The sequence below is a fragment of the Pristis pectinata genome, chromosome 29, assembly GCF_009764475.1.
Source record: "Pristis pectinata isolate sPriPec2 chromosome 29, sPriPec2.1.pri, whole genome shotgun sequence".
Classification (NCBI taxonomy): domain Eukaryota; kingdom Metazoa; phylum Chordata; class Chondrichthyes; order Rhinopristiformes; family Pristidae; genus Pristis; species Pristis pectinata.
The window spans coordinates 9,787,482-9,800,398 of record NC_067433.1 but is presented as its reverse complement, the minus strand read 5'-3'; the positions used below and the strand labels follow the sequence as shown (position 1 = coordinate 9,800,398).

General features: G+C 46.2%; 1 protein-coding gene across 1 annotated transcript in view; it reads left to right on the top strand.

Annotated features, from left to right (window-relative positions):
• Positions 1-12,917, top strand: part of LOC127584198 (transcription factor COE2-like) — a 246,838-nt gene that overhangs the window by 16,600 nt on the left and 217,321 nt on the right. The window contains exon 6 of the mRNA XM_052040789.1: positions 12,786-12,854. Coding sequence (XP_051896749.1) covers positions 12,786-12,854 — 69 coding nt within the window. The remainder of the gene's footprint in view (positions 1-12,785; positions 12,855-12,917) is intronic.

Genomic DNA, 12,917 nt, shown 5'->3' with positions numbered 1-12,917 from the left:
ATTCAAATATGTAACCACTCCAGGGGGAAATTAAAGCACTGCAAGTTACTGATGCATTGGCAATCAGGAGCTTCTCTGACTAGAGGACTTAGGAGATTGACAGTACAATGCTGGGAGAAGTGAGACCCATGTCAAGCCAGGATTCAACAACATTCCCCCATTCTGTGGGAATCTCACACAGATTACAAACTCATGACCCCAGTCCCCTCCGACAATGGAGGTTGGGCTTTCCCAAAATTCAGTGGGGCAATGGAAGTCATCTATTCAACTTACAAGGCTTCATAAACACTTATAAGGGTGGGATTCACAGACAAGATGGAGAGAGACTGAGAGATGAAGAGAAGGAAATCTGGCAGCCAAAGCAAGAGAAAAGGAAGGAAAAGTTAGCAATGTTATTGTAACTTGCCATCGTCCAGCATACTAACTGAGAGCCACGGTGTGGTGTTGCTGTTATCTCCACTTCAGTGTGTTGTGTTCTTGTTTCTGAGATGGAAGTTTGTGGGTTCAGATCTCACTTCAGAGTTGAGGGCAGAAATCTTGGCTGAGTACCAACATTGAGGAAGTGTTTGCCATCTTTCAGATGAAATACTAAGCTAAGGCCGGGTCTTCTTTCTTGGGGTTTATTTATTACCTCAGAGGACAAGGCAATGTCAGCATTTATTGACCATCCCTAATTGCCCCTGAACTTGGGAGGCATTTAAGAATTAACCACATTGAACGATCCCATGGAACTATTTTGACAGTCAGACGAGTTCTTGCTGGTGATCTGGATAATCTTTAATCTTCTGTCAAAACTGCTGAAACAGGTACCGTTCATTGTCAGGTTGGCATTTGTGGGTGGTTGCTATGCACACATTGGCTGACACATTAAAGCAGGATTCCAATTCAAAGAGTCCATATTTAGCTGTGGTGCTTTGCAGCACCCTGTCATCAATGATGTTAAGGTCTTATTTTCCTTTTAACGATGTTGCTGGCACAATATAATGGTACAAGGATGTGGCTTGTGGTTGTAAATCCCACGATTCGGACTTCTGAAGTGGTCACCTCATGAACTGGTGTTGATGGTCCCTAATCGTATGTTCCAGTGTGCCCGACCTCCATGCTATATGTCCCGACTGCTTTCAGGCAGAGCCACTCAGAGCCACTCACTGCCTTGTTGCTCTGAGTCAGACAAGGGTCTAGCGTGGGGGAATAAATTAACCAGGGTTCTTGCTTGTGTTTAACATAGGAACACCAAAACCAAGGCAGGCCAGTGAACTATGGTGCTTCTTAAATTAAAAAAAGTCTGAGTCAGCATCAAATGGCTTGGAGATTAGAGATCAGAGGTTTAAGGTGATTGGTCAATGAGGTGGTAGAAGGTTATAATATGGAATGCTCTGCCAATGCAATGAAAGCACATTCAATTGTGACACTCAGTGGAGAACTGCAGGAGAAATGTTACGGAGTCATGGGGGACAAGCGAAGGAATGAAACTGTTTAGAAAGCTCAACCAAAAGGCAACGTAGCCATGTTGGGCCAAACGGGCTGCAGTGCCAATTCATTCCATAATTCTCTGCCAGTTCTTTACCAGTTCCGATAACTCCTTCCGGTCAGTCCATGTGACTGAGGACTGGATCAACCTGGCTGTAATTCTCATCAGAGTCAAATGGCCGGCTAACATTTGGTATTTGAGCTGCCAGTAAAGAACTACTGTATCCCAAACCCTCAGACGAGTTGTTGCTTCCAAGAGAGCCGAAGGAAGCTGTGGCAATGGTTGTATTTTGCAACAGTTTCTATTTCACAAAGACCGGTGCTTTTTTTAAGCATTGCCATTTTAGCACTGTTCACTCCGTTGAAAACTGCTTGCCTGTTTTTCTGAATCTGTCAGGACTGGATAGAGTGGATGTGGAGAGGGTGTTTCCATTAGTAGGAGAGCATAGGATCTGAGGGCACAGCCTCAGAATAAAGGGAAGTCCCTTTAGAACTGAGATGAGGAGGAATTTCTTCAACCAGAGGGTGATGAATCTATAGAATTCATTGCCACAGAGGGCTGTGGAGGCCAAGTCATTGGGCAGAGATAGGTTCTTTATTGGTTAAGGGGAGGAGGTGGGAGAATGGTGTTCCTGATGCCTGGTGTTCGTAATGCGGACCCAGATCCAGGCTCTGGCTGTACACCTGGCCCATACTCCAAATACTCCACGCCCGACCTCAGTACTATGCAGATCCATGGGTAGGAGGTCAGCAGATGACGAGGACTTGGTGTACACTCCAACAAATGTGTGAACTGGAGCAGGGCAAGCCTGATGTCAGACACTCCTGGCTCCGGTCACCTGCCCACACTGCTTTGTCCAACCTGGGGGGTTGGAGCAAAAACCTGGAGATGCTGGAATTCGGAAACAAAATCAGAGGATGCTGGAAGCTCTCAGCTGGTCAGTTAGCATCTGTGAGGAAAGAAACAGAGTCAATGTTTTAGTTTAAGGACCTTTCATCAGAACTGGAAAAGTGAGGAAACAAATGTGTTTTGAGTTGCAGGGGGAGGAGAGGTGAGAGCATGGGGAATATCTGTGATAGGATGCAGACTGAAGTTGTCAAGTTAATAGTTTGAAAAAACCTGAGTTGGAACAAAATGATACAGGGATGAATTAAAACAAAGGTTGGGGATGAGTTCAGATAAACCCCTGCTTTTATTTTGGAAGATGTGGCTGTATCTTTGCTTTAATTTGTCTCTATCATTTTGTTTCAACTGCCTTTTTTAAAAAAGTAAATGTTAACTTAACCGCTTTGTTCTGCATCCTATCACAGATTGTTCTTGCCACCCCCCCCCCCCCCCGACTACGTAAAACACATTTGTCTTTTCACTTTTCCAGTTCTGACGGAGAGTCCTTGAGGTGAAACATTAACCCTGTTTCTGTCCCCTCGGAAGCTGCCTGACCTGCTGAGTATTTCCAGCGTTCCCTGTGTATATTCAACCTGTTGGGTTGGTCTGACAAAACTCCAGCCCTGGCACAATGGACTGTATGGCCTCTTTTTTTTTTGTGTGTGTGTGCGCTGCAGGTTCAATAATTATCAGGTTGTTGTTTGCGGGAGCTTGCTGTCCACTGGTTGTTGTACTTCCTACATCACAGCAGTGCCAAGGTTCAAAAGTACTTCATTGGCTGAAAAGCACAGGGATGCTCTGAGATCAAAATCGAGTTTATCGTCATCGGCATGTACATGTCTGCACAGGTGCAATGAAAAATTTACTTGCAGCAGCATCACAGGCACAAGGCATCATATAAGCAGCATTCATAAGAAAATCGTAAATTAAACATAAATTATAGACAATTTTTACAAGAAAGAACAATCAGAACAAAAAAAAAGTCCATTTTAGTGCAAAGTGGTCATGGTGTTGCTAAACTGCCTTGGCTGTGGAATTCCTTCTGTGAGGTTTTCCATTTCCCAGCTCACTTCTGCCTTTAAACTCTCCACAGGATATCTGATTTTGATTGTGCACTGAGTGAATTATCCATTTCAGAGTCAGGAGGTGACTGCCGTGCAGTGGACCACAGCTCTCTCCTCTGTCCGCTCGGTTGCTTTTTGGGGGCTGGATTGGGCAGTCTGGTATTTCACCCCAGGATTATTCTTAGACAGCTCCTTGGGGTTGAGGATGACTTGGACTCAGTCCAGTTCTGTGTGTCCTGAGGAGATTTGTGAGGCCAGTGTGGGATCCCCATTCTCTGCTTCGGATACGTGGTGGATGGGTGAGTGTGTGTAGTTTGGGAGTTCCTGTTTACCTTGGGCTCCCGTATGCTTCCATCAAAGGTGCTTGAGCTTTGCAATACCATCCTGAATGTTCCTTCTCTGCTTTGATCGGTCAGAGGTCTGGGATTCCCAGGAATTGGTGAGGCCAATACATTTTTTTTAAAAGAGGTTTTGAGAACTCTGTGATTAGGGCTTCCTTAGCTTTTAACAGTGGCTTCAAACCGCAATCTCCCATGATCTCTGTCCCAGTAGGAATTCCCGGGAGATTTCCCTCCCCGTCCCAGCAGTTTAATGTCACTGTTGCCAGGACGACTACAACCCTGTTCCACCTCTTACTGCTGTCAGGCTGACATTAACTCGCCAGTACAGGCAACTTTTCATGCATGGCAACTTGTGAGCAGGAGCAGACGTTTGTCTCTGTGAGCTGGAACTACCATCTATAGAAAGATGCAGCAGAACCACAGAGCCTTTGGCCCAATGAGTCCAAGCTGAACATTTTTGTTCAAATCCCACCCTAATCCATTTTGCTTTCCCCACGTTCCCATTAACTCCCTGCAGATTCTATCAATCATCTGCACACTATGGACAATTTAGAGCAGTCAAATAACCTACCAACCTGGGATGTGGGAGGAAAAACACTATGATGCTGGAGGAACTCAGCAGGCCAGGCAGCATCCGTGGAGAAAAGCAGGCGGTCAACGTTTCGGGTCAGGACCCTTCTGATGTGGGAGGAGGCTGGAGCACCAGTAGGAAAGTCACAGGGAGAACATGCAATCTCCAGACAGAGAGCAGCGGAGGGCAGGATTGAACTCTGGTCTCTGGAGCCATGAGGCAGCTTCTCTTCTAGCTTGGCCACCATGCCGTCCAGTGACATAATCGTGGATCTTCCATTGCAACACTGTATTCTGTGCATTATCTGAGCTTGGATTTCTTTAATTATCCTGCCCATCCCAAAAAATTGCAGCAATAGATTGATCCAGCGTATCACTGTACTGCAAACCAAATAGGGCCCCATTAGCATAGAACTATTACTTAGCAGATTCACGTGTCCGACATTTTTGTCGTCCTGCGGGATAAAAGCCTGGCCTCCATTTGGCAATTGCCTCCAGCTGCGTGAGTGGAATGAGGAGTTCAGTATGGGGTGGATTCACAGGCATGGGACCCAGTCCGATTACCTTCTCTCACTGTATATTCCTGGGACACATCTCTGGGCAGATCGCAAGCTGGGGAAGGTGTCCACGCCAAAAAGTGATTGACACTAAAACAAAGGCAAATTTTTGCTTTTATTTGCAAGTGAGAAACAGGGAAAAAAGTGAATGTCAGCATTTGACATCATTGGGGTGCTATTATATCCTCCTTGACATTCAAATTACTCCCAGAAGAAAAAACAGTTTCAGAATTAACTAAAATCAGTGCCAGGGCAAATATAAAGATAGCTTTAACATTGCCAAATATCCTGGTCTGAATTAGAAACACTAAAGATGTCCATTATAATTTTCTTTTTTGTAACTGAGTCTCTGCTGTCTGATTTTTTTCCAAGAATTCCATGTGAAATGAGTTCAGAAGCCTCAGCCCAAGTCTCCATTTCATACACTTTGAGCACATGTGAGGGTAATGGATTCAGTTGGAGCTGCTCTATCTAATCCATGGTGTCACTTCCCTGGGAGTGTTTGACAGGACGATGCAGAGGAAGATTAACTCTGTGTCTAACCTGTGCCTTCCCTGCCCTGTGCCTCTCGGTCGGGACATGTACAGGGAGATTTGCTCTTCATCTAATTCATCCCTTGCTGCCTTGGGAGTATTTAACTGTACAGTGTAGAGGGACATTTACTCTGCATCAATCTGTACTTTTCCTGCCCTGGGTGTCTTTGACGGGGCAAGGTAGAGGGGGGTTAACTCTGCATCATCCTATGCTGTTGCTGCCCTGGAAATATTTGATGGGACACTGTGGAGGGAGATTTGCATTGCACCTAGCTCATGCCATCTCTGCCTGGGACTGTTTGATGGGACCATTGGAACAATGTAGAGGGAGCTCTAAACTGCAGAGAGCCCTTTTTTTAAAGTAAAAGTTTTATTTACACATTTAAAATATTTACTACATTTTCAGATTAAAACACTATCGACCTTGTCCAGGATGCACCCCCGCCCCTGCAGTGCCTACTGGTCCTCTCAGCAGCTAGCAGACACCGTGTGCCTCTCTCCAGGGATACCCAGGCAGGCTGTACGCATCTGGCCCTTGCTGTACCAGCACTGGTTGTGTTTGGTGGGACAGTCAGAGTGGGAGCTTTATTCTGTATCTTACACTTTTTAGCTTTAATCCGCAGGTCCCTATTTTGTGTGCTTTTTGTTTGTTTTCTTTTTTTTATAACTTGGTAAATTGGCTTCTTATTGTCACATGTACCGAGGTACAGGGAAAAACTTAGTTTTTCATGCCGTCCATACAGATTATTTCATTACAACAGTGCATTGAGGTAGTACAAGGGAAAAGCAATAACAGAATGCAGAATGAAGTGTTACAGTTACAGAGAAAGTGCAGTGCAGGTAGACAATAAGGTGCAAGGCCATGATGAGGTAGATTGTGAGATCAAGAGTCCATCTTATTTTACTAGGGGACCATTCAATAGTGTTATAACAGCGGGAAAGAAGCTGTCCTTGAGCCTGGTGGTATGTGCTTTCAGGCTTTTGTATCTTCTGCCAAATGGGAGGGGGGAGAAGAGAGAATGTCCGGGGTGGGAGGTGTCCTTGATTTATATTGGCTGCTTTACTGAGGCAGCGAGAAGTGCTGACAGAGTCCATGGTGGGGAGGCTAGTTTTCGTGATGTTCTGAGCTGTGTCGACAATTCTCTGCAGTTTCATGCGGTCTTGGACTTTATTAAAATATCAAAAGTGAAAAAAAACCACATTAAGATATTGTGCTCAGCATTCAGGATGCACTTCAGCCCTGCAGTGCCCACAGGTCCTGGAAGGCCTCCAGAGAGGCAAAGGACATTGGGTGCCCCTCTCCAGGGGCATCCTGGCACAGCTGTAACCCTGGGAAAAGGGGCAGACAGTTGGCTCAGTCAGGCCCCTTGCCTAGACTGTGAATGGCCACCTTGGCCGGGCCAAGGAGCAGACCAAAAAGAGGTCTCCAGACTGATTCATCCCCCCTCCACACTGGGTGCCCAAAGATCAGGAACATGCAACTGAAGTGCAATAAGAACTTTAGGAGTAGTCCCTTCAGGTATGTAAAGAGAAGCTGCAACATTTGTGTTCCGCATAACCATGGACCTGGACTTGTCTAGGTGATAGAAACGACAGGTGGCCTGGGAGTCTGTGAATGTGCTTAAAAGTCAAAGTTGAGTTTATTGTCATCTGCACAAGTCCATGTGTGCACAGGTACAATGATAAACTTACTTGCAGCAACATCACAGGCACATAGCATCAGATAAGCAGCATTCACAAGAAAAAAACCAATTAAACATAAATTATACACAATTTTTACGAAAAAGAACACAGAACAGAAAAGAATTTCATTTTAGCTCAAAGTGGTCATAGTGTTGCTGTACTGAGGTAGTGATTAGGGTCATGCAGGTTGGTTCAAGAACTGAATGGTCAAAGGGAAGTAGCTGTTCCTGAACTTGGTGGTGTGAGACTTCAGGCTTCTGTATCTCCTGCCCGATGGGAGATGCGAGAAGATGGCATGGCCCGGATGGTGGGGATCTTTGATGATGGATGTTGCCTTTTTGAGGCAGCGCCTCCTGTAGATAATTTGGGTGGTGGGGAGGGATGTGATAGGACTGTGCTGTGCAGTACCCTTCACTCCAGGACCTTAGTAAAAAAGGGGATGACTCCCACGGAGAGAGTCTTCCACCGGGACCTCCCGTTGCTGCAAGATCGAAACTCCACGGTGTGTCTGGATGGCAGATGAGGGTGGGGAAGTGGAGAGTGTGCTGGAAAACCCCCTGTGTGGGTCCAAACTGCATGGAGACCATTTCTGAGAGACGGCCCCAGTTATGTGGGACCGGCTGTCGACTGGGTTTCAGCGCCTGGGTCGTTTGAGTAATCCTGGCTGAGCGGAGGTCAGCCTTGTTGAGGTTGCCTCACTATTGAGCCCCCTCGACACCCACTGTGAAGGAGCCACCAGAGGCTTTTGCCACAAGCCTCGGTAGTATGTGATGCACTCCACTATCTGATCTGACCCCACTTCTGGCCTCCCTGACAGCCAGAGCATCCTCCTCCACCAGCAGGCCAGTACTCTGTCTGGAAGTGACCATGTCCCAGATGCTGTAAAGGTCCAGTAAAAGACGGGCAACTCCCTCAGAGAAACAGGTTAATGCCTGTCGCTGGGAGCTACATGTCGTCCTGAAGGCAGAGTCCTGGTGGAAAAAATTACATTGCCAGTGAACTCCATCTGGGAAGATACTCCACATCGAGATATCTCTACCGGGTCTGAAAGTGGATGTAATCTGTGCCGTCCCTCTCCTTGGAGTGAGCAATGGAATAGTGTAGAGGAGACTTCCAGTGTATCGAACCTGCATTTTTGCCTTTATGGGAGTGCTTGGGACAGCGCAGAGAGGGTTTTACTCTATATCTGGAGAGAGGGCTTTACTCATTACCTAATGTGTTGGACTGTTGGTGGGGCAGTATAGAGGAAGCCTTCCTCTGCATCAAAGCTGTCTTGTCCCTTGTGGTGGTGTGTTCAATGTGACAGTACAGATGAAGCCCACTTCCATATCTAACCTGGCTTGACCATGTCTTGGCATATTTGATAGGACTTCACTTTGTTTCTAATCTGTATTGTCCCTGCCTCGGGAGTATTTGCTGGGGCAGTGTAGAGGGGACTTCACATTCCAACCTTGACCAATACAAAACCCACCAAAAAGTTGATTCAATTTGGCAAAAACAGAAGACACACTAATTAACGGTTTAGTCAGCTGGAACATTGATGTTAATTGAATCCAAAACGAACAAAAAACATGTACAGAAGGTCAAAGTTCCAGAAAGTTCTGTGGTTCAAATTGTCACCATGACACAGGCAGTGAGCGCCGCAAAGATCGAGTGGATGAGCAATGTAAATTGATCTCAGCCGTGGGCGCCCTCTGTATATCCAGGTTGGCTGAATGTCCGTGGCTCTTCCAGTTTCCTGTGTCGCTATTTTGTTGGTTGTGTCGACAGAATACTGAATAAACATTGCATACATTTTTATGGAAAGAAAGTATGTGCTGTGTGTGTTTCCCTGGTATTATTCCAACAAAAAGATGATTTGTCTTGAGGATAATAAAGGCACGGTCACCACCTTACGTTCCTCAGCTGGGAGTTTAATTGGAATAATCAGGATGTGTGAGATTTTTCAGGATACACACTCGGTCTACTTGTAGGGAACTATTTGCTTTGGAAATGCTCAGGAAAAGCTTCATGCTCAGGAGGTAGGTCAGTCATACTTAGTACAGAGGACCCCAGGAGCATAGACGTGGCTGATCTCAAGGGGTGGCACAGTTAGCAGGGCTGCTGCCTCACGGTTCCCGAGACCCAGGTTCAGTCCTGACGTTGGCAGCTGTCTGTGTGGACTTTGCATGTTCTCCCTGTGACCCGCCTGGACTTCCTCTCGGTGCTCCGGTTTTATCCCACTTCTCGAAGATGTGCGGGTTGGGAGGTTCATTGGCCACTGTAAATTGCTCCGAGAGTGTAGGTGAGGGGTAGAATCCTGAGGAGAGTGATGGGAATGGGGTGAGAATAAAATGAGATTGGTGTAAAAATGGGTGCCTGAAGGTGGACTGGAGGACCTGCTTCTATGCTGTTCGATAGCGTTAAGAACTTAAAAGAAAGACATGCATTGCTATAGCATCTTTTACATCCATTTATGAGGTTCATGAATTGTTTCTGGTGAAATGAAGTCGAGGTGTAGCCCCTGTGACAATGTAAACAAGGCAACAACTAGCTTGCATATATTTGCAAATATGTGACAAGAAGAAGATAATCTGTTTCCTTTTTATAATATTAGCTGAAGGATCTACTTTGCCCTCAAGATTTCCTCAAAATCCTTGCTCTTCCTCAAAATCCTTCTGTAATTACCACTACCTTAGCAGTGTGGAGGAACAGAGGGATCTTGGGGTCCACGTCCATAGATCCCTCATGGTTGCCCCGTGGGTCAACAGGGTTGTTAAGAAGGCGTATGGTTTGTTGGCCTTTATTAGTCAGGGTATTGAGTTCAAGAGTCGTGAGGTAATGTTGCCGCTTTATAGAACTCTGGTTAGACCACACCAGGAGTATTGTGTTCAGTTCTGGTCGCCTCATTGAGGAAGGATGTGGAAGCTTTAGAGAGGGTGCAGAGGAGATTTACCAGGATGCTGCCTGGATTAGAGAACATGTCTTATGAGGATAGGTTGAGCGAGCTAGGGCTTTTCTCTTTGGAGAGGAGGAGGATGGAAGTGACTTAATGGAGGTGTACAAGATGATGATCGGCATTGATTGAGTGGACAGTCAGAGACTTTTTCCCAGGGCGAAAATGGTTAACGCGAAGGGGTATGATTTTAAGGTGATTGGAGGAAGGTATAGGGGGGATGTCAGGAGTAAGTTTTTTTTTTACACAGAGTGGTGGGTGCGTGGAACGCACTGCTGGCAGAGGTTGTGGGGGCAGATACATTCGGGACATTTAAGAGACTCTTAGATAGCCACATGAGTGATAGAAAAATGGAGGGCTATGTGGGAGGGAAGGGTTAGATAGATGTTAGAGCAGGATAAAATGTCGGCACAACATTGTGGGCTGAAGGGCCTGTACTGTGTTGTGGTGTTCTTTGTTCCATGTACCTGAGGGACCAGCTGCATCCTCAGAATAAAGCCTCCGCTGAAAGACAGCACCCCTGGCAGTGCGGAACTGCCTCGGTATTGCAATGAAGCATCTGCCAAGATCTCTGTGACCAAGTCTCCAGAGTGAGACTTGAACTCACGTTGAGAGAGCTACCCACTGAGTCACAGTTCCAATCAAATCCACTACTCTTGTCTGCTGGAGGTCACTGGAGAGTTGATTCTGAGTTGCAGCAGCTATTTTTGCTTCCTTTTTGTGGAGAATCAGGAGTTTAAATCAGAGCTGCCTCAGGGAAGGCCACGATAACTCATTATTGAAAATCTGCTCTCTGCACTGCTGTATGTCTGGAACCCAAATGCAAAGAACTGCAGATGCTGGAAACTGGAAACAAACAGAAAATGCTGGAAATACTCAGCAGGTCAGGCAGCATCTGTGAAAAGAAGCAGTTAACGTTTCAGGTCAATAACCCTTTATCAGACTTTTCATCGTCAACTTAAAATGTTGACTCTATGTTTCTGTGCAAAGAGAAACAGAGTCAGATAGCACAGAAGTAGGCCCTTCGGCCCAACTTGTCCATGCTGACCAATTTGCCTGCATTTGGCCAATATCCCTCTAAACCTTTTCCTATCCATGTACCTGCCTGATCTTCTGAGCATCCCCTGTATTTATTGTAGGCCTGTAACGAATCTAGTGTAAACAACTCAAAGAGCCCCAGAGGAAATGGTGAAGGAGGAGTCCACCAGACCCCTTGAGCAAGCTCTGCCACTCAGTGAGAAACAGCTGGTAGAGCCCCTGCCTCAGCACCAGGGACCCAGGTTCAATCCTGACCTTGGGTGTTGACTGTGTGGAGTTCGAACCTTCTACCTTGGTGGGTTTCCCCGGGTGCTCCGGTTTCCTCCCACATCCCAAAGATGTGTGGGTTGGAATTGGTTTATTATTGTCAATTGTACTAAGGTACATTGAAAAACTTGTCTTGCATACCATTCATTCAGATCAATTCATTACACAGTGCATTGAGGTAGTACAAGGTAAAACAATAACAGAATGCAGAATAAAGTGTCACAGCTACAGGGAAAGTGCAGTGCAGGCAGACAATAATTCCCTCGTACTAGCAAACCATTTAATAGTCTTATAACAGGGGCATAGAAGCTTGAGCCTGGTGGTACATGCTTTCAGGCTTTTGTATCTCCTGGTTGGTAAGTTAAATGGCCACTGAAAGTTGTTCTTCGGGTGTCGGTGAGTGGTAGAATCTGGGAGATTTGATGGGAATGTGGGGTGAATAAAAAATCGAATTAGTGTAAGTACATGGTTGATGGTCGGCACAGACTCTGTGCTGTATGTCTCTGTCACTCTAATGCTTCCCTGCCCAAACCCTGTATCTCTTTCCTAGCTACTGGTCAAACCGGAACCTTCGACGCAAGCACTGAGCATTTTCAGAGTGAGTACAAGGTTAGGAGAAGGCAGTTGTGCATGGCTCACTGCCCTTACAGTGAAACCAGGGACCATCCAGTGTGCCACCTCCTTCTAAGAACATAAGAAATAGGAGCAGGAGGAGGCCATCTGTCCTGTCGAGCCTGCTCCGCCATTCAATAAGATCATGGCTGATCTGGCCGTGGACTCAGCTCCACCTACCTGCCTTTTTCCCCTACAATGCAAAAAGCTATCTAAATGTGTCTTAAATGTATTTAGTGAGGTTGCATCTACTGCTTCCCTGGGCAGAGAATTCCACAGATTCACTACTCTCTGCGAAAAGCAGTTCCTCCTTATCTCCGTCCTAAATCTGCTGCCCTGAATCTTGAGGCTATGTCCCCTGGTTCTGGTCTCACCTACCAGTGGAAACAACCTTCCTGCCTCTATCTTATCTATCCCTTTCCCGAAAGTAGAGCAAGAAGTTAAAGATTGGTAAATTGGTTTATTATTGTCACATTTACAGTGAAAAGTCTTTGTTTTGCATGCCATCTGTACAGATCATTTTATTGCAGCAGTGCATTGAGGTGGTACAAGGGAAAGCAGGAACAGAATGCGGTTACATTGTACTGTATATTGCACTCTCCCCTATGTGATGAATGCACAGTGTATAATCAGCAGAGCATGTGGCAAGAGACGAAACACATTGCTGGGTTTGCAAGTCATAAGTAAAGCTTGCCACGGAAAAAAAAAATGAGGAGTAACGTCAGCAGTGGCCTCGAGCTGTCCCCTTGTGCTTTACCAAGAGGTTCCCTTCCTCCAGCAACGGTGCTGGGTTCTGGTTGCACTGACTTCTCTCTCTGCTTCCTCCTAGCCGCTGTTGTGAGAAGAAGAGCTGTGGCAACAGGAACGAGACTCCGTCGGACCCTGTCATCATTGACAGGTAGGAAATGGTGTTCCACAATCCCACCCAAGTGAAATGTTTGAATCCTTGCCTGGAAAGCTG